General features: G+C 38.0%; 1 protein-coding gene across 1 annotated transcript; it reads left to right on the forward strand.

Moving 5' to 3' along the window:
* The first annotated feature begins 20,100 nt into the window (after positions 1–20,100).
* LOC108553497 (myosin-2 heavy chain) lies at positions 20,101–23,231 on the forward strand. Its single transcript, XM_017908411.1, has 6 exons — positions 20,101–20,247; positions 20,327–20,442; positions 20,839–21,195; positions 21,272–21,416; positions 22,484–22,636; positions 23,016–23,231. The coding sequence occupies exons 1-6, from the start codon at positions 20,101–20,103 to the stop codon at positions 23,229–23,231; spliced, it is 1,134 nt and encodes a 377-aa protein (XP_017763900.1).
* Positions 23,232–23,593: the final 362 nt, after the last annotated feature.

Here is a 23,593-nt window from a genome sequence, read left to right on the forward strand (position 1 = left end):
TTTGTAAATTTGAACAACGCAAATAAATGGAGGATATTAATCCTTTGCACTCGAGAGGCGACTCTCGGTCACCATTTAATCAAATTCTAGAGATCATTGTTAATTAATATCTCGAATTTAAAATTCTCCAATGACGAGGTAAAATAATTCCATGTCTTACAATTAATTCGCACTTCCTAGTTACCGTTTTGAAAATATCGTCGACTTTATGGCAAGAGGTCTTCGAATTACTATGTAAGTAGGGTTAATAATTTGCACAATTTTTTGCAATATTGTTTGAAAATTGCACATTACATCGCAAGAATAATGGAAATTTTATCGTGGCCTCCTGAACGTACTATATAAAAATTTCGTGGCAAGGTGTTAATCTTCTAAAAAGAAAATTGGACTAAAAATTGTTAATCCTGAAAAAGGAAAAGGAGGCTCGACCTCTCCCTTCCGACTACACCAGGGAAGAAAAGCAGGGAAGGAAGAGAAATAAGGAGAAATCAGCAACCTCGATTATTCGAATAACGATAACAATAATAACAAGAAAGCATCATTATTCGAGTGTTCGCGTCTACGAAGCCTAATGCGAGCGAATCTCAATCTCAGTTCAGGCAGTTCATCCTCGTACGCCTACCTCTCTCTCTGCCTCTTCTTGCATCGAATATCAAAGCACGCACGGTTATCCACGAAGGAACGAGTCATGGTGAAAACGTCGTCGACTACCTTCGTATCTCGCACCTGCCGCTGCCAGAACGCCGTGGTATTCTCTGCCGATGGTAGTCAGCTTCGTTTTTGTACACCACCGTCCGGTGCACCCATCGAGACTGCACCAGTCACCCATTCGGAACAGTCGCGAGTGTTGCCGCAATAATTCGTCGATGACCATATACGAGGCAGGTAGAACGGGTGGAAATAACGAGAGTGGGACAAATTATCAAAATAATGAGAACAAGAAACGCTGAAAAATACCGAGCCCTGTCTTCTAACAGGCCCGATTAACGAGCTCTAAATACTGATTTCTCTAGCGAAAGATTCGCCAACAATCCTTCATTCCTCGAGCAGGGATACCACCCTAACAGGGATTTTGAAAGATAGAATTTTAAAATACATAAAATATTATATCAACATTTCCGAAATTATAATAATATTAAATATTATAAATATTTACTATAATAATAATATTAAAAATATTATAAATATTTTAGCGATATTTCGAAATTTAAATAATTGGGGGAGCGAATATTTGTCAAGTGAAAAGCTATTATTACTGCTCTGTGCAACTAATATTTGTGCAAAATTTCGTGCTAATCTGTCAAAGGGATTTTGAGAAATCATTAACACCGTTTAGAAAAATATTGTTTCGAGAAATACGAGTTTATGACCCCCCACCCCCCACTCCCAGCTCATTGAAATAGCTGTAACTCCGTTATTTGTAAGAGTTCGAATCTAATATTTATGGAAAGTAAATTCGAATGGAATATAATATTTTTTGAAAGCGTATTCTTTGAGAGGAAAAAGAAGAATCGATTTTTTTTACCCTAAATAGAAGGACCCCCTTAAAACTTCTTTCACAATTCTCTCAAATCTACAATACATCTTTCCATCTGGCCCTTAGGAAATCTCCGAAAATATACTTCAGATTTATTTCAAATTTTACATAGATATTCTGCATGGAATATTCTACAATCTAGTCTACAGATTTTTTAAATATGTTAATTATTTAATTTTTTATAGAATTTTAAAGTAGCGTCTTTGGATAAGAAGGATTATTTTATCTGCAAACCGTGACCATTTCAGTAATTATTAAAATTTTCAAAACCCTGTGAGCTACAATTTAGATACTAGTTCCTAATTTATGAACGAATAAAATTTTTCTATTTTAGACGTCCTGATTCTCGACAATTGTACGGCCAATAATCAATGTTCTGTCAAAAGGGATTTCAGCAACAACTTGATGCCAATCTCGCTATTTTCTACAATTTTTACTTTAAAAAAATCGTAAATCGAAGCTGAAACTTGCATTTATATTTACTAATAACAATTACATTTATCGTTTAGTAATTACATATCAAAAAAATTTACAAATTTTCGCTGTTTTCTAACGCATCTGGGTTCAAAGAGAGCTATTGAGATCCCAATAGCGTGATCAACGAGAAATATTTTAATTGACTTATCTTCCGAGGTGATCCTTCTCTATTTATTCCTCTAAATTCCAATGTTGTATTCGTTATCACTGTGCATAAGTCACCGAGAAATCTCGCGATTAGTCAGCGTGATCTATGAATGATCTACGTGCATTAATTGAGCACGTGATTAAGAATAAAAGAAGAGAACGAAATTTTGCGCAGCATCACAGAGGACCTTCCCAGCTACCAATCGCAAACAAAATGTCCAATGTGACCCACGGAAAGGGTTAACGCGATCCATAAATCACCGAACGCGAGGAAGTAAACGGTACCCCAGGTGAAACCGTCAACGGGGTCAATTATTCGTGTCGCATACGCTCGTTCTCGTTCCATTACTACCCAACGACGATGGAAAGTTCGGCAATTCGACAGAAATGAACCCTTTGCACTCGAAGATTTTTTGGCTAGAGAAGAGTCGAAATTCAAAGATTCTCTACTAAAAAACTGACCATACTTTTTTGAGCAGTAAATAAATAATTATATAATAACAGAATTGTAGAATTATTTGACTTCGATACTTCTCACACTTGTTGCATTAAATTAAATTTGCTATATTAATTAATATCGATCTTCCAAATTTTATGAAATGGTGACTGAAGATCAAAGTGCAAAGGGTTGAATGACTTCGGTATAAAGTTACCCCTGGTTACATAATTTCTACCCTTTTTCTCGCGTTTCGAGGGTTCCGCTCGTGCCCTCCGAGCAAGGGGCACATAATTGCCCCGGGAGACCGGGATTCTCGTATTTTTCTTCGTTCGACTTTATTCCAGAACTCGTAAAATTATATATAAACGAAGAATAAAGCGACGGAATGATTTCCTGCGAGTAATTTGCTTTTTACACCGAGGAAGTTCGCTTCTTTCGCGAAGGGGAAGTTGGGTAGGATTATTTTGTAAGGGTTTGCAGGGGGAAGAGAAGAAAAATGGAGGAAGAAGGGAGAGGCACAACGATCCCCATTGGTGTGAAGAAAACGGCATTCGTATCGCGTTGGAACAGGATGCAGGGGGTTCGATGATAAAACTGAAGCGGCGAGAAATAAATACGCCACAGGAATCTCGAATGCGATACAACCACATAGGCATGCACTGAAATACTGACGTATGAAAATGGCGTAGCCCGCATCCAGATTCCGACGAATCGAAAAATGCACTATTTAAAGTTCCCGCAGGAACTCGAGGAATCTTTACGCGCGGAATCCAAGGACTTCCTCCTTGGGAATCGCGATGCACAATTAAATTCTTCCATTTCCTCTTGGCGAGAAGAAGGTATCTTATTGACGTGTAAAATATATTGCCGCGATATTCTTAATTGCGATCATTCATAAGCGAGAAAGCGAAAAATTAATTTTATTTGATACTCTCTTGTTTAATACCTGGAAATTTTTCATCGGTCACTTGCGATGCCGAGCCATTCGCTGTGGGTAAAAATACAATTTAGAGATAAAATCCGTAGTAGCTAATTTATTAGATAATAAATATAAATCATTTTTAAAGCGCAGGATTTATTTGGGATATTATTTTCAGTATATATATTGAAATAAATTTTATTTAGTACGCTTGTGGCTTGGACTTTTTTGGTAATTTGATGTGATACGTGGCATCCACTGTGGGTAAAATTCAAATTTAACAATAAAACATGTAATAGCTAATTCATTCTATAATAAATATTAGCCATGTTTTAAAACCACGAAATATTATTTTCGGAATATACGAGGAAAGTGGAAAATATGGTTTATGTTTGGTTCGCATTAGTACAAAATTACTACAAAATTAGGTTTGTACCTTTAGTCTTTTCCTTTTAAATTTGGTACAATTTATCTTGGCAATTATTAGTCATTATAGATGAAATTGGAAGTTTGGAGCACTGAATATAAATATTTCGAATATTATCCTCTGGATGCTACACTGTAATTATTTGACAGCTTGGAAAAATAATTAGTTGACAACTTGGAAAAACTATTATTCGACACCTTGGAAAAATAATTACTTGACACCTTGGAAAAGTAATTATTCGACACTTTGGAAAAATAATTATTTGACAGCTTGAAAAAACAATTATTTGACAACTTGAAAAAATAGTTATTCGACACCTTGGAAAAATAATTATTTGAGACCTTGGAAAAATCATTATGTGACACCTTGGAAAAATAATTATTTGACAGCTTGGAAAAATTATTACGTGACACCATGGAAAAATAATTATTTGACAGCTTGGAAAAATAATTACTTGACACCTTGGAAAAATAATTATTCGACACCTTGGACAAATCATTATACGACACCTTGAAAAAATAATTATTTGATAGCTTGGAAAAATAATTATTTGTCAACTTGGAAAAATTATTATTCGACACCTTGGAAAAATAATTACTTGACGCCTTGGAAAAATAATTATTCGACACCTTGGACAAATCATTATGCGACTCCTTGGAAAAATAATTATTTGATAGTTTGGAAAAATAATTATTTGATAGCTTGGAAAAATAATTATTTGATAGCTTGGAAAAATAATTATTTGTCAACTTGGAAAAATTATTATTCGACACCTTGAAAAAATAATTATTTGATAGCTTGGAAAAATAATTATTTGTCAACTTGGAAAAATTATTATTCGACATCTTGGAAAAATAATTATTTGAGACCTTGGAAAAATCATTATGTGACACCTTGGAAAAATAATTATTTGACACATTGGAAAAATAATTATTTGACAGCTTAGAAAAATTATTATGTAACACCATGGAAAAATAATTATTTGACAGCTTGGAAAAATAATTACTTGACACCTTGGAAAAATAATTATTCGACACCTTGGACAAATCATTATGTGACACCTTGGAAAAATAATTATTTGATAGCTTGGAAAAATAATTATTTGTCAACTTGGAAAAATTATTATTCGACATCTTGGAAAAATAATTATTCGATATCTCCTTATACTTTTAACTCCCTAATGATTTTAGAACAACATGAAAGCATTCACTTTTGTTCGTAATATCATAATTCGAGGGTGCGAAAAAGGTATCATCGCGTTTTCAACATGGACATAGTACGAGCACGTATGAGTGGAACACTAATTCCCGATCATATTTCGAAATGATGCACGTCGTTAATTCAAATTGCTGGTACTAACTGCTCATAATTACACCGAGCCAAGTGGCTGCGCCAAGTGGAACGCGTTGCATGTATTTAAATATTTCGAAACACTGATTTAAGTTACCTTTTTCCCGAGTAAAATTTGCATCCAGTTTATATCTCCGTGTACCCTAAGTACATGCCTACCTGGCTCCGTTTTACCCGCGGAAAAGTGTATTGGCGAGAGAGCAATTTGCCATACAGCGCATACGTTTTTTCGTCCAAATTTTGCCTCGAATGTATCATTACCGAAAAATATTTTTAACTTCTCCTGCAGTTGCTCGGGAGAATAATTTTAATTTCCACGTCGCAGATATACCCAACATACTAACCACCCTGAGAACAGCTCAGCACCCTTTCCCAACGCGTTCCGTCACGCTCGGGGATCTATCAGAAACGCACCTGGCAATCGATAATGGCACAAAGGTAAACTCGAAACGGACAAACAAGGATACGAAAGGAGGGTAGAACTCACGCGAACGTGTATAACATTGTACGAATGTTCCAGGTAGCTCCAGCTTTGTCCAATATCTTCGCTGGCCTCACCGATCCTCACGTTCTCATACATCTGCTACGAACTTTTCGGAAGTAAGCGAAGAATTCAAAATGAAAACGCGATTATTATGAAAATATACTAATGCATTTCAAATAAATCGTTTGACTAAAAAATTCGGATTTTTTTAAAGTTCATGCGTATATATGGCATAACTGATTGTACGTGGAATAATTTCCTTTGTCGATAAAAATTGCAACGTCTTACGATAGAGTACTGAAAATTAAATAATTCCCTCGAAATATATCAATTTTATAAGATGAGTTAATTATTACCGTGAATTAGATATTGGAATTGAAAATTGTCTACTCGGTGTTGAATGATAAATAAAATATTTTAATATTATATATAATATTTGATCATTTGATACGAAATGGAAATAAATTTTCCACGATATTCGAATTTTATTATGGGGAAATCGAAGCAGATGGGCTTTACGCGACCGTAAAGGGAACATGGCGGATCTGTTCTAGGCTCGCGCCATTTTAGAAGAAAAATCGACCAATCGGATGCGAAGTCAAAATGAAGCTGCGTCGTGCTAATTGACGAGACATGGTCTCTCGAGAGATCAAAACCACTCTAATCGCCGAGTACACAAGCCCGGTAAATGTGGGCACGGACTTAGTAAAGATCAGCCAACGAAAATCGGAGAAACTTCGACCAATCTACGGGACGTTAATTTCACGAAAAGCAGTTCGCATGGTAACGCTAATTCCCGACGGAGTTGCCAAAATCCGGTCCAAATTTAGGAGAAATACCTGGTACGTATTTACAGCACAAACAAAACGTAAAAATAGAAACAAAATTCTCGAAATTATACGTAACGAAGAGTAACAACTAAAAATAGACATTAAATGCAACGACAATTTCAAATACCAAAAAGCCTACCGATTTTCTTTTATACCAGGTCACTATTCCAAATTAGGTAAATTTCTGCTAATTTATATTGAATTTTTCTAGTAATTTCTAGTAACCAATCTAGTAATTTCTGGTAAACAATCTAGTAATTTCTGGTAACCAATCTAGTAATTTCTGGTAACCAATCCAGTAATTTCTAGTAACCAATCTAGTAATTTATACGATATGAAATCTATAACTATGTTGGATTTACGATTAAAAGAGATTTTTCGGAATTAGAAGTCAGAAAGTCTCATTGGAAATTTAACGAAGAGTGATTTTACAAGTTTATTTGTAAAATGGCACTTAGAACGCCCATGAAAAGTTTCAGAAGATAATCCATCGATCTCACACCTCCGACTTCTTCGCTATAAATCCTTTGTGCCGTGTGCGTAAAGGCAAGAACGCTTTTACACGCTTCGTAGCGTTAGCAAGCACTGTTGCGATCAAACGGCGTAACGTGCTCCTATCGATGTAATTACATGTACGATCGTCGATAGGAGGATTCAAAGGTTACCTATTTGCGCAGCCTTTTATACGGTAGTGAACAAAGAACGTTGACGAAGCAGAAACAGACCTAAAATCGAGGATTCCGTTGCGACCACACGCTGATTCCCTCAAGCTTGAAGGAAATGCACGAGTGGCAGTATTCTGATGAACGTGAAAAATTGAGAAAATGAACCGTCAGAAAACATTTGCAGGATTTTCTTCACCCCTAACGTCACCGTGGACGTCGCCTGGAAATTTCTACGCCTATGTATACACGTGTAGGTAAATATACAATTGCACAACTAGCGTAGAAAGGTTACGTCTACAGCTATAAAATATAAGAGAGTCAATATTCCGAAGATAGACCAAAAATTTTTCCATTATTGTTTTCAATTATTTGAAAATTTGTTTCATTGTTATTCGCGATTATTTAAAAAAATAATGCATTGCACAAAGGAGTAGAAAGCGTGGTTTAGCAACCATTTCGGAATTTCATTTTATTGCATACGAACTGGAACACAATGGAGACGGAGTTTTTTAATGATATTGACGAAAATAGGATGTCGGCGACGAAACTGCGATGGAAAAAGGAGTTTCACTTCCTACGATGATGATCGTAGGAGTGAAAAAGAGCTGCGAACAAATTGCTTCGACATGAGCGTGTTAAATCCTGGGAATCCTGCAAGGACTCGTGCCGTTTGGTAGCAGGGCGTGGGAGACCGTCGACCAGCTGCTGGTGGATGTTGGTTCAAGGACCATTACACAATAGGATTGTACATATGAACGTGCATGTTAGACGAGAAAGTCACGTTTTCGTAGAATGCCTGGTTTTTAAGAACAGAAACAGAGGGAGGAATCGTGTTTCCTGAAAAAACATGTAGCAACTACTCACGATTTGTTCCAACTAGCTATATCGCGAAGTAACTCGATATACAGCCACCGGACTTAAATAATTCTTATTTAATCGAACGCTTATTTATTCGATAATTAATCCCTCTTCCTTGTAGTAACTCGAGCAATTTCATTAATTATTAATTTCTATAATTTCTATAAATACGAATATATCGATTTTCAGATCAGAAGTACTGATTATATTACGTAATTTACCGACGGAGGAGGAAAGAGGTTAGAATTATCGAGGATATAAATATATATAATAGTCGAAGACAATTACGTATTAAAACATTCCATCAGACGCTCCAATTACAATTAACTTTCGCTCACGCGTTATTTCTAACCTCCCATTCACCTACAAACTGTATTCCGAAGACCAGTTAATCGCGCTAAGTCGGTTAATAGAATGGTTATTACTAACCACGAATTCAGCATTCAATAACGATGCAGCGAATGGAAAGCAACCGGGAGAGGTTAGATTATCGCTCGCTTGTTTCTCGCGGGTCCAATTAGGGTGAAGTCACAGCCAATCAACGTGAAAGCGCGGGACAACGCGCGAAACAGTGCGTTATCACCGGCGCAGATCACGAGCGACCAGTTTGTGGGAGCGAAGGTGGTTGATAACTGGCTGCGCGCGCCGCTCGCCAGGCTCGACAGCTGCGCGCGCATACGAATTTCCATCGACTGCATGTGCACGGCGCGATACAAGCGCGAAGAATTTCATACACAGAGGCGCGCGTGCGACGCTCAGCGTGCACCCACGAAGAAGTTCAAGCGAGGTTCGCACCGACGCGAGCTGGGACTCGGTAAGAACGTCGTTTCTCACTTACAAATTGCGAAAGCCTCTATACCAACACGATCCTTCCTTGTTATACGCGCAAACCGCGGGGAACGGTGACAACGAACGCTCGAGAAGCGTTTGACGCAACTTCCGGAAAATTTTCACTCGGCGACCTCCGCGCGAACGTTCAAAATAACAAAATGGCGGACCGCGTCACTTTTAACTGGCAAATGGAAAGATTGAGAATATCGCGACGAATTTAATAGCGAAGATCTCAGTTTAAATTCTGACCTTTTTAACATTAGACCTACTGACTTGAAAGCAAAGAAGATGACTCGTGGGGAATATCTTATAATTCGAAATTTTATTATACTCCTAGAACCATGATCAATTAATAGAAAGCACACTACAGTCTAAATAACCGTTCTTAAATTTTTCATTAACAATTCTGTATTCAAAAATGGCGCTCTGGTTACTTGCCTTCTCAATTTTTCTTTTAGTATATGTATTATGAATTTTTCAATATTTTCTCTTATTCTGTTACTTCGTTAATTCTTCCTTTGTTATTCCATCTACAGATCTTTTGGCATAGGATGGTATGGTTTTAGTGCTAATATATTCATACACGTATCTTTTTCAGAAAATAAACGGAACCATATTACACTACAACATTAAGACTAATTTATTAAGATATAAAATCCTTGTAAAATAACGCAAAAATTGAAAACAGAAGTACAAACGACTTATAGAATGTTCTATAATTCCTATGCCTCATCCCAAGTATCACACGCGTTCGTACCGGTATCATCCTGAAAATCTGAATGAAAGCTAACGACGATATGAAGAATATGGGTCTGTTAAGACTAGCGACACGAAAAAAGCGGAAAAAATGAGTCGGTTCGTTTAATGGAACGTTAGCCTCGCAAGCGTGGCTTTCGATTGTTCCGTCGTGCGAGCATGTAATACGAATCAACAAGCGTGTCTACGAGGGGGTCTTGTTTTCAGACGCAAGGCTCGCTGACCGCGTGAAAAATTAATCAAGCCAGCGTTGCACGACGTTAATTGCAACGTATCCCATTTATCTGCGAATCTTTTAATGCGAACATCCCAGAAATCGTCGATCGACCGGCGTGGAAGGATACCGGTGCACGATTGCGAATCGCGTAAGCGGCGTTCGCGATTAATTTAAGCAAGCTTTCTTTTAAGGCCTTCGATTCGCAATGAAAGAGGAGCAAAGGGCGACGGATTTACGAGCAAGGGCACTGGGTTGTTGGTCTGTCGAAGCACGAAGGAGCAATCTGTACGATGTAACGTCACGGTAAACGGTTGCCCGTTTCATCCACTTGAAATAATTCAGCTCGAATTAATAAGATATTATAAAAAAGACCGGATGGCAATAAAAGTCCATCTGCCGGGAGCATTGAGACGCCTGAAACAAACCGGATGGCAGATATATTTCATCGTATTATTAACCAACGACGACGATGCCAAACGGTTCGTAAATGCCAAGTCCTAAACGAATAAAATATCTTACGTATAATATCTCGAGATACTGCGGCTCGCTGAAAGTTTTAAACGTTTTCAGGTAAAAGGAACGTGCACGTTGATCGCGTGGCGATAAGGTTAAATAAAATAAGACTTTATATTATGATATAAATTTTCCTGAAATATTCTGCCTTTGGTTGAGGTATCAAACTGATCAATGAAATAGCGTCGAATTTTTGCAGTAAATAATGCCATTTTCATTTTTTATTTTTTGCTTTTAGAACAGGGAAATATTTTTAGTCTGGAATTATTTAATTTTTCTAGTAATTTCCAGTAAGCAATCTAGTAATTTCTAGTAACCAATCTAGTAATTTCTGGTAACCAATCTAGTAATTTCTGGTAATCAATCTAGTAAATTCTAGTGACCAATCTAGTAATTTCTAGTAACCAACCTAGTAATTTCTAGTAGTGATGGTTATGGTCCTAAACCCCTAGAACCCGATATGGTTCTATATCGTCGTGATGGTCGTAGCTAATTAATATTATACCAAATTTTGTGTACTATTTAAAACAGCAAATGCAGTATCCATTAACTACCATCGCCATTAGAGTTTCCCTATTGGAGAAGAGTGGAGAGCCCAAAAGGAGGCATGGATCTAAAATTGCCCACGACTAGTCAGGCGCCAGGAAAGTTCCCCAAAATAGGGAAAATTCAGGCAGTTTGTATAGGCAGGTTCCCATGACCGTTCGCCGGGAGAAAAGTTATTAGTCAGTCGGCGATTAGCCTCGTGTAAAGCATTCGCTTTACCGTGGCGCTCATTGCCATTTATCAGGCAAAAGAGTGACTGTGTACACGCTCTTACGCCCGGGAAGAAAGAGAGAGACGGAGAAAAGGAATCGAATGATTAATAGATACGATCGCATTGACCTAAGGTAGAACGAGCCTTTCGCGTATCCTCGCGATGGCTGTGTTGCTCTCCTCTTGGGAAAAACGGCCATATCGACGCAGGAATAACAAGAATCTCTATCCGTGCTCGTGGCGCGGGAAATAATCGCTTTAGGCTGATTCGAGTCCAGGCTCCGTGAAACCATTTCCACGTGTCCCTATAAGAAAACAGCTTCACGGTGGTCTTCTCACCACGAAAACAGCCTCGACTCTTCGGTCTCACTTTTTTCCGCCTTGGATTCCAACAGTTTCGCGTGTTTATCAGCGAACGCGAAAGATCGTCGGCTACGATAGCGAATTAAAGCGTGTCTATCTACCCTGGGAGGGAACGCGGGCTTAATACCTGTGAGAAAATTCCACGAGGCTGAATAATTTTTCGTTCATCGCGAAATCGTACGCCTTTGGCCGAGGAATCGACTGAGGAACGAGCTACGAGCATCCTGGCCAAGTCACTGGAGTAGAACGAGCCTGTTAGGGATTCGGTCATGGGGTATAGACCATAGTTTCATGCTACGACTACAGACTCGATGAACAAGGTATTCTTCGGAACCCAGATCTTCCTTTTTCATTAGCAATATCGATTGTATATACATTATATCAAAAATATTCAAAGCTTAGCTCTTAGCAAGTCGTGAACCTTACTTCTTAAACACCTTGTATATAGCGATATCCATCCAGGAGAGATTAATTCTGTCAAAGTGCCTATATACTTCCAGTATATGTAAAATAAAGTACCTAAAACCAGTAATTTTGACTAGTCTGTTACTTCTAACGCTGAAAGAACTCAAGATAGAGGTCTACCCTAACACAAAAGCCTCTGTATTTCCTAAACGAATGAAGCAATTTTGATCAATTTTTCACCATATACTCCACTGATAGTGCTGAATAAATAGCACAAGTATCCCCGTGCAATTCCAAAAACTCGCGGCTAGCCGGAAACGTTCCTGGCTCCGACTGGACGTTATCAGAGAGACGTTTCTAATCAACGTTGTACGAAGATGTATATACGCGCGTAAGCTTTCGACGCGCCTTCCTGTTCCTCCTGTCCGTCGAAAAATTCGCTTGCCAACGAGTCGAGCTTCTCGGAATCTACATACTGCCACGCAGGATAGATCCTTTCGTGCTTTATAAGGGCTCGCGGCTGTCCTGCCGTTGACTGACGGCACAATCCTCGATTCTTGCACGATACCGAGCAGCAGCACGGATCTCTGGACGAGGACGTAACTGGCAGAGAGAAGCGAAAGAACGGAAGGAACGGATGGACGTGCGGTAGCCGGGGTCCTTAATTATGCGGTTTTACGCTATGCGCCAACAACAGGGGAGGAAAGGGACGATCGGGAGGTTAAGACGAATGCAAATGTCCGCGTGGCGTATAGGCTAGGCCGGCGCGAGCGACGGGGAGGCAGAGATCTTGCCCTTTTAGTTAACAGATGCCGCGAGATACCGACTATCTCTCGTCTTTCTCCCATGTCCTGCCCGCAGGCTTGACGGAGAAAACGGAACGATCGGGGAACAGGAGGAAAGTATCGGTATCCATCCACTGGAAGACCACGCGTGACTCCAGCGGTCTTTAATAGCTCGTGGAAAACCTGATCGAGGGCCAAGCCGGTTTCGTCGCTGGCGAAATCATCGGCGACAATCGCGCCCGTGTGAATTATCGTGGACCAGGCGAAACGACATGCCCACGGACAAATTAACGTGTAATTTTTTCGAGAGCGAAAACCCGTCGAGTTCGTACGATCCTCGAATTGTGACCTTTCTTGGAGAACGTGTTGCTCCTAAGTGAACGGCAGCAGAGACGCTTGGCAGACTTTAGTATCATCGTGCACGCGTTTCTCAAGTTGCATTCATGTGTATGCACGTGTGCACGGAAGGCTCGTGTGGCCCCTGAATCGATGAAAGGGAACGAGGAACCGGTTACAGGTCGATCGCACGTCGGATTCTAAGCCGTGCCGGTTTCGAGTGTCTCTAGTAGCTACGCGATATAGAAAGAGTAAATCCGAAAATGTTGATCAACAATGGACGGAAAGTGTGGGACCTAAGGCGATTAGGATACCCGCGAGTTGCGCAAGACCTTTCGTCGGAATTTCGTACTGTACGCCATCTTTTTCCGATATCGACGAATGGGACTAAAAATTATCCTGATCCTAATCATCTGAGATAATAACAATTCTCAATTACACATCCGACCAGTATAACAATTTCAACATGCATCACGGTATTAAAAATTATTTCGATAAAGTCTCTTTATTACCTAGTCCCAACTATCTCATATAATAATAATTTTACTAATTATCTAACTTGTGTAATAATAAAAATACCTATCATAATATTAAATTCGTTTCGATAAATATTCCTGCATTTAATTATTCGTGAAGATAATTATGAAATGAAAAATCTACGTAAAATAATGACTCGTCCGAGTTGAATTTTGAAAGGAAGAAAATTTTCGCTCGGTCAATCGCTAGTTAGGGTCGCGAAAATAAACGTGATACTTGTATCGGCGCACGGACGACGCGTGGTTTTGTGTGAAAGCACGTTAAGTCCGGGCGAATCGTTTCCTAAGGAGAGAGAGAAGAGAAAGCCTGAGAACATAAGAACGGCGAACGTCTGGAGAACTGCCGCCATGCCGCATTCAGAGTATCTCAACGCAAAGTAACAGACTCGAGGCGAGGTCCTCGGTCCGCTCTCGGAAGCGACTGCCAACCTGACTCAATCGCAGAACGTTCCAGAACGTAATCCAGTGACATCGAACTTTTTTTTCCCTTTCTCTGCTCTATAGGCACCGTGTCGTTAAACAAAAATCGTATCGAGACTCGAATCTCTGAATATCTATCAAAATTTGTGTATTTACGATCACGCTGATCATAATAATAATAATCACGATCGATGACCGAAAATGAATTTCGATCTTTCGAAATGTTTCGGACCGAGTATTGATCCATAGAGAAGGGAAAAAGAGTTTAAATTAATATTGGAATAATTAGTAAATAATATAGTGTAATAGCAAATTGCTAGGGACTTTTTTGTATGCATGCAGGTATGGAGTATAGGGATAAAAATAAAATGGAATTCGTTATGCAATATCGTTGAACACTGGCAATCGGAGTTTGCATTTGTCTGCGTGTCGCTACTATTCGGTTTTACCAACTTTCTTTGGTCGATTGCTCTGTACCGACTGTACGTTCTTCCCGCCTAAGTACTCATTGGCCCGAGCCAGTGTTACGTCACAGTCTACGAAGATTTATGCGTCGTAGAAAAGTGAAAATGAAAATTCATGATCGTAAACGCTCGAAAGGTCATAAACTATTCTACACCTCGAATTGTCTAAAATAAAGGCGAAATTGCAATGCGCGTAATTCACGCTTTACGTAATTTCACTTTGTCCTAATTACATAAAATATTTACTTTATTACTATTGCATACGGATTTTTATATAATTTACATTGACTTCGAGTGAGAAAATCTCCTATTGCGAGATGCTGTGTCGATCTACGTCGTATTAATTTGGTGTATTATAAACGCGTAGCTCGTGACCTTTAACTGTGTACGTAGTTGTATTTAATATTGGATATAAAATTATTTACATGCTAGCGATGAAAGAATTAAAAAATATATTTTTAGAAAATAATTTTTCAGTCACGGTATCGTTGCGATAAATCACTGGTACGGGGATGAAACGAAAAAAAAAAGAATATTTTAGAGGTAGCAACTTTCGCATACAGGGAAAAAGTTGAGCTGTTATTTATGAAAAAAAATTGAAAAGGAATGGGGACGCGAAACGTTGGTTCGGATGTTTACGTGCACACGAGGGAAGGAAGACTCGTTTCCTGGAAAGCGGGGTTGGGCACCTGTCCCTCAGGGACTACCAACTTTAAGATACACGCTTATCAACGATATTGAAATTGAGCACCACTGTGACAGTAACATAACCACGTGTATTCGAGGAGGCTAGTACCCATACGTCAAGAATAAAATAAAGATAACGTGTTAAAAGAAATCTCAATCTAAATGTCGATAAATAGAAAAATAATTTAATTTTCAAACTCGGAATAGGCATTTTAATCTCAATATCGATGATAATATACCGTTTTGTAGAATGTTAGTACCCTTCACACACGTAGCGAATAGAAAAATAAGGAGAAAAAGGTTATTGAGAAATATACGTTTCGAAAAAGACAGACGCGTCGAGCAGCACGAACATACTGACATGGTCAATATTTTTGAGACAGGTAGTAATTGAAAGCAAGCACGGCAATGTCCGACATCGCTTCGGAATACCAATTATACGAACGAAATCGTTCGTTAATCTTTCGACGCTTTGACCTCAAACGGTTTGTAGGATGTTTAACGGAGAGAATATTCGAAAACATCGACGAATGTCAGTTAACGTGTAAGCGTCCAACGCGCCGGCGCTCAGCGTTGTTTCGTGACCTGTTGCCTAGCAGCGACATGTGGCGAACTACGACTTCGAACAGACTTCGAAGTAAACTCGACGTAATATACTCGAAACAAATGCATCGTAACACTTACCAGATACCACGGGAAGGGAAACGAGCATGAACAGAGGCAGGAGCAAGCACGCCATCGATGCGTAATCCAATTTTCGTCGTGGCAACATGATGCCGTGAAATTTATCCACACACATCGAGTAGACACACACTCATCGGGGCCCGGGCGCACACACTAGAGAGAACCAACACTTCGGTGCACTTCAGTATAAAATCCGCGTACCGTCACTTGACCACGCACATCGTCCGAAATCTATGTCACCTCCGATACGTCCAGTAAAAGTGTATACACGTTCACGCGAGGCAATACGAGAAAAAAGCAAGCGGCAACCATATACGAACACGACCGCGTCCGAAACACTTCTGGGATCCCTATTGTTCGCTTAACGCGCTGAAAGTAGTTCCCCAATGCGCGCGCACCTGCCTCCAACGGCTGTATTACTACGCCACCATGGGATGGCTGACTGCGTGAGCCACTGGAAATTCAGCTACAACGGAATTCGACCGTAGCACACATTTATTCACTTTTGGCCACACGAGAATTTATTACGTATTTAATTCGACTCATCTTTCATAATTCGAACATACTATGTCAAATAACCTATTCTAAAATTCCAAAATTAATTAATATCGCGTTTGAAATACGTATAATACCGAAAATAAAAGTTAATTTTGTAACTACGTTTTATCTCGATGAAATTTTATACGATATCATTCTACATATTTAGCACGATATACAAAAATGTAAATAACGTTGTCTGCGATATATCTTATTCTACAAGCGTATTGAAATACGATTATTTCACTCGATATATCAAGTTCATCATACCTCTTGTATCTAATATACCCTTAACGAATCGACTTGGTTGCAGCAGAAGCGATAGGCACTTCTAATTAATTCCCTCTTTTCGCTGCACTACACTCCGTGCGAACGAACAGTCTAACGACGGTGATTTAATTGTCTCGTTATCAAGGTTGTTAATTAAAGCATCCGCACGTGTAACACTGCTGCGATCATTAAGCTGCTTTCTTTCTGTTTGTTTTCGAGCTCACTGCCGGTTGTTTTTCACTCGATTTCACGAATTCGAGCCGCAAATGCGAATCGAATCCCTGATTCCCGGCCGGATTGAAATCTAACGCCGTCGCGCGTGACGCTTCTCTAGAATTCAAGCGGCAAACGGAACGCAACGAACGTGGTCAGTTATAAAGTGCCAAGACGCCGATGTGTATGAGGCCCGTCGAGTACTGGCCAAGCATGTCTGATCATTAATTAACCTTCCAGCGGTTGATTGCGTGTAACGCGAAATTCATCGCCAGCGTAGCCGCCGCCAGGCGCGGCTGCTGCCTTAACGAATACAAATGCGGAATTATAATTCGGTGCCCTCTCCTTAAGTCCATTCAACAGACGAAGCCTTACGAATTGCTTTCCCCTTTGTGTTCCCGAAGGCACGCGAGATACACGCACGAAACTGTAAATACACGACGGTCGTTAGTTTTTATTAATGGAACGATTAACCCTATCATCGAACCGCAAACATCTGCGAACGATGCATTGTCGCGCAAAATATTACGACACAGAGGGCAGCACTGTTTCGCTTTTAAATTTGTAATTCGAACTGTTGATATATAGGGTGAACAAAAATTTTCTTTTTTAACATTTTATATTTATATTTTAATAAACGAAATATTAAATTTTATACAAAAATGACTATTATATGCATATACTTGTATATGTAGAGAATATATAAAGAAATAAAATTATAGAATTTATTAAGACGCGATTAGAAATTCGTTTGAACGGCAAAATGTTTGAAAAAATTAAAACACGATATACCTGATGTCTTTTTTAAATTGTACATTTACGCATGACGCCAGGAAACGAGTTCCACGTAACATCGTTGCCAGGGTAACTGAGTATTATTGAGTCGATAAACAGCAAATAGACCTGCAAGTCTTGTGTGAAGTCATGTCCGATCCGTTAGCACTGACTGTAGAAAACAGATTAAACGATTCGAATAAGAAAATCGCTGAAATCAAGAAAAAGATCCAATTATCAGGTAAAGCCGTAGACTCAACGATACTGCGAAAGGCACTAAAGTTACAATCTATTTGCTTAATCTGGTTTAATATTCATATATTTGCCACGGTGTCGTTCGCGCAGTGTCGTTTCAGAAAAGAAAACAATTCGCCAGCGTTTATTTCCCAAGCAAGTTCCTGATTGCATACGGAGATACATAAGAACACGTTTAACCGGAAAGACTAGAAGTTCAGAAAGAAACGTTCATGTCACATAAGTGGCTCCTCGGCGAAAAAAAGGAGAAAATCTCTACCAGCTTATCGATGTTCTGCTATCAAAATGTTAATTATAAAATGAATATTCCGGTGAGCGTTTCTAATAAACGGTAGCTACCGAGTATCATTCCGATTCATGAACAGGAATATTTATATAAAATATTATTTCCTATCCAGAAGCGACTCCACTAGCTCCTTCATTAATTCATTTTTAGTTTAGCATAAACCTTGACAGTTTTTTTCGCATTAAATGGAAATTCGCTATCAATTACTTTGCATTTCACCCCTAACTTGATTATCGAGTCTCGTTTAATGAATTCAACGAACGGTAATATTAAATATTCCGATATGTAATAAATAGTGGATACAAAAATTATGCTCTCTAATTTTAGCTGTTTCTTTAAAAATTGAAAGTAAATATCGATGTTGTCGATAAAGAAAAGATGAGAGAAAATTGTCATGTGAAATGGCAATTTTTACAAAGACTGTTATAAATCACATTGATTAGACACAGCAAATTGTTTAAGAATAACTGTACGCGATGTAAATAATAGCTATCTTGATATCTGTCAAATTCCTTCCAGCAATCTCATAGAAAGACAATGAACGACCTGGTATTGGCAAGTTTCCTTAAACAAAGTCACTTTTGAGGAAAAGTCGTGACATCGATTTAAGTAATTTGCGTAATTTAGTTTGTTTAAGGTGTACATGCAAAATAAGATGATCATGACTCGTAACTCGATCCATCGTAACCATCAGTTCAGTCACGACTTGCGTTTGTTCTATCCTCCGGCTATTATTATAGAAACCGTTTCATCTCCTTTTATAGCTTAATTGTTGCTCCATTGTTTCTGCAAACAAAAGAGAGTAAAAAGCCGATTAGGTTCCATGTGACACAGAAATTCTTTGTACGAGGAAACATAGCGAAATATGATCGAACGAGTAACAAATAATTTTGCGCTTCCTTTCTCCAAATCGTAAACTTTCTTATTTCGATTCTTTCCATTGGAAAATCTTTTAACAACCATTTCGCATTCGATGAACACGCATGACTTATTGCCAGTGCCGCATGGCAAAAGTTCACCGAACATTATTCATACGATATTGACAAATAGAGTTGCATCTCGATGCGAAACGACATTTCTTAGGTACGTAAAACCCATATAGAGAATAGGTACGAACGTTTTATTCATAAGTCTTCCTCGACGAGGAATAGATGCTATCGGACATCGTATACGAGGCAAGATGTGTTAATAACCAAGCGTGTACCTTGCGTTCACAGAGGGGCAGAGGAAAGCAAATTTCGAAGAATACGAGGCTAAGAAGCATGAGTACGCGGAGAAAATTGCAACTCTCAAGCAAAGCATCAGAGAGCTCTATACGGAGTACGCAAACATACAGAATGTAATTATGATATGACGACGATTAAGCCTTAAATGGAGGAAAACTGATACAAAGTATCGCGAAAACTTATGTTTTACGTCATACGTTTCAGAATGAGGGAAAATCGGATAGGAGGGTTCACATGAGCCGCAAGCCTTCGGCTTATGAGAAAAAACGTAATTTAGATGAGACAATTGCTAAAGTGCAAGAGGACAATGTACGCCTAAGGAAGAGGCACGATCTAATTAAGTACCAGCGCAAGAAGGTGAGCGACGAGATACCGATCTCTTAAACACTATTTCGCGTAAATGTATAACCATATTCTAGCATAAATATTTCTTAGCGACAGCAAAGATTGCACTCGTTGCTGGAGGAATATAACCAATTAATGAGCAATAAGATGCAGAAGGTGTTTAAGAAAAAGATAGAGAATCCGTTGAGAAATGTGAGTTGAGAACAATGAGATAAACATCGCTGCAGATAAGTATCGTTAGGGTGCCTATCATGTTTATGTTCTCACAGAAAATTATTAAGCTGGAAGTGCATCTGGAGCATATCAGAATGATGCAAATCAAGGCGAATATATCACGAATGAAACATCGATCGATGTGCTCTGATTTAAAAGAAAAATCCGTGCTGTATGCATCTTCTTTGAAAAATCTGGAGGACGAGATAAGAGAGCACGAGAGTGAAATGAAACGTCTTCAGGTGAGGCTTTAGTCCTAGAAATAAAGGTTATTCCGTAATGAAGATCGTAAAATCACTCTGAATATGTATATGTATACAGGGAGTGAAGGAAGAAGCAATTACATTGAGAGATAATATGCAGGAAACATTAATTAAAGAAGAAATTGAAGTTACGAACTGTAGCAAGGAACGCAATGCTGTACTTGAAGAGTACAGGTCAGAATCAACAAACGTTTCCTGTTTATAGAAGAATTCTATAAACTGATTAATATCACATAAATTACATATTAAGACAACGAAAAACGAATTTAAAAAAATAATTTTCTTACTTTTCTTCTGCAATATATTCACGACAAATTCACCACTGTTCATTTCAGCATTTATACTGCGGAAATACCTTGAAAGCATTCATTCGAATCTGAAAATGATATAATAATTCAGTAATCAAGTAATTTAATAAATAAATACGTTATTAATTAGATAATTGAGTAACCTAATAATTAAGTAATTAATTTATGTAATAAGTTAGATATAAAAGTTAAATAACAAAATAGTAATTTACATAATTTAACATCTATTTACAAAAACTAAACTAGTACCTACTGTGACCAGGCAACGCGTACTGGAACGAAAAACGGAACTCGAGCGTTTGGAAAAGATGATATTCCATTCGCGTCCGCGAGATGATTTCGACACACGTGGGAAAAATCATGTACAGCCCACAGAGGACATTACCAAGGACGAGGTGACACGGCTGGAGGAGACGTTCGCCAAGCTTCGCAGCGCCACCGGAGTGTCCAGGTCCGAGGACGTCCTGAACCGGTTTCTGGGTCAGCAGGCGACCAAGGATAATCTGCAGAAAATGCGGGTGGCCACGGAGCAAAAGAAAATGGCGTTAGAAAAGCAAAGGCAGGAACTCATCGATGAGATGGAAACCAAGAAGTTCTCTGAAACGAAGGACGCAGAACAGTGAGTTTTCACCTTCTTCCGTCAAGGATATCCGACGTATCACATATAGCTTTTGATTACACACCGTATATGACAGAAACGCGGAAGAAGTGGATAAATTGAATTGCCATATCAACGAGCAGCGATCACGTCAATTAAAGGCGGATGAAGGAAGGCAGAGGGTGGAAGATCTGCTGCAGGAAATAACCATGACGTTGTGGAACTTGTGCAACAAATTTCGTGTAAGTAACAGATTTTAATTTCTAACTTAATTTTTCAAAATAATATATTAACATGATAGCAGACATTGTGTTACTTGAATACAAAGTTGTGAAGGATTGCATACTTTCGCAGCTAACGTATCAGTGTAAGAAGCATCCTGTCGTCGTGGCTGAAAGTTGAACAAAGAAAGAATAAAAGAATATATATATTGATTCGTGTCTGTGACCAGCAGATGTCAATAATTACCTTTTACTGTGACGAAAGATTTTCAATTAACGTATGTTTTCGTTAAACCGAAAAGATATCCCGATAAATTAACACGTCGACAAGATCAAATCCCATTGGAAGCGGCCATGTTGTGTTAAAATGGTCGATGGAAATACCATGTAAATTCCTAATTAAATTAGTAAAGCCGCCTTCGATGGTTGTTATCGCAATGGAGCCGCTTCGAGTTTCCATACCAATTATATTGTCTCTGGAGATTTAACACCCCCAACATGCGCGTCGTTGACCAATGAACTTCCTTGAACAATCCCTGCCTGTAATTCTCACCTCAAGAAGCCGCTGTCCTAAGCATTAACACCTTTGAACCTGATCGAAAGTAAACACTTCGGTAGCACGTCTGGGCACGAGAAAATCAATTATTGATTCAATCGATCCCTAGAATCCGTACGTGCCGCCCCTACTCGTTAACTCGTCCTACAATCCTCTGTCTCCTCTTTCACTTCTCTACTGGGCGTGTACAAACATTTGGAACAAAAAGGAATCCGAACGCTTAGAAAAATATACGAAATTTTAATGTTGGTAAAACCTTCGTTCTCGGAAATAAACCTTTAATTTTAAAAAAATAATACCCTTAGAAAATTAAACGTTTAAAGAATTTTAATGTTCGAACTTTAATATTTAATTCCTCTTCTGTAGAGCAAAATGATAATTTTATCTAATATCTTTTATCATAATAAATTAAAATATATAGCTTCTTTCTTTTTTCTTTTTTTTTTCTTTTTTTGGAAATTAAAAAGATCGGAAAAGTAGAAAATAATTGGAGGAACAAAGTATGTGTAATTAATACGATAATATTTTTCAGGATGTAATGGATACATTACCCAAAGAATCAGATGAAATTGAAAATCCATTGCAGCTAATAGATATGATGAATGAGAAAGCAACAGGTATCATCGAGGCTCTTGGAGGGCCGGATAAGTATTTGGAAGTATTGGATGAAATATCCACTGAAAAGGTAAATTTCAAGATATATCGTCACCGACTAATAGCTATATATTATACAAAACAATACAATATCACGAAGCATAAAGTATAATAGAAGCAGCTAATTTCATACAGCATTCAGAAACAGCTTCGTACTAAAATTAAAAAATAAGGCAAGGTACCTATAAATTCTTAGAATATTTATTTTATATATAAATATATATATTCATATAATTAATAATATACACATTCATTTCAATGCATTTCGTATATTATATTATTAATATTCCGTCATCATACGGGAAAATAATACTAATTTTTTTAAATATATCATTTATTAATTAAATTTTAATATATCAAGTATATTAAAATTTATTAAATAAGTTTTTAAAAATTTATTCATTATCCAGGTGGAAACAGTATCGATTACGACTACTTCAGTTGAAGGAAAGGTAGCACGTACAAATGGAGGACCACTTTTTCCACGATTTCCATCCTCAACAACACCAGCGACACTGTTTTCCGAAGACGAAGAGGATGTACCAACTAGAAATACTCTCAAGAAACAAGCACAGCAATTGGTCGACATCAAAAGTCGTAGAAAAGGATTCACCTTCAGGAGATGAATTTTCTTATTTTATAAATTGATGTAATTTTAAGCAATAAAAAATAATAACTCCTTTTTTATTTATAACTTTTTACTATGATTATTATACTACGAACCTGTTGTTTTCTATTCCTTAGCTGTAAGCTTATACTTTATTCTTTATTATTATAACCTAGTCTTTATTGTCATGTATTAGTTTCAAACTTATACTTTATTTTTAATTACTAAATTCACTTTCATATGTAGAAAAAGACCTAATTTCTTCAAAACCATTCATAATAGATGCACATCCTGATTCTTCAAGAAATACACTAACAAATACACTGTTAATCAAGTCTATAAAACTCTTAAAATTTTATAACATTTCACATTTCAATAGTA

The sequence above is a fragment of the Eufriesea mexicana genome, unplaced genomic scaffold (assembly GCF_001483705.2).
Source record: "Eufriesea mexicana isolate 0111107269 unplaced genomic scaffold, ASM148370v2 scaffold10662, whole genome shotgun sequence".
Taxonomy (NCBI): Eukaryota; Metazoa; Arthropoda; class Insecta; order Hymenoptera; family Apidae; genus Eufriesea; species Eufriesea mexicana.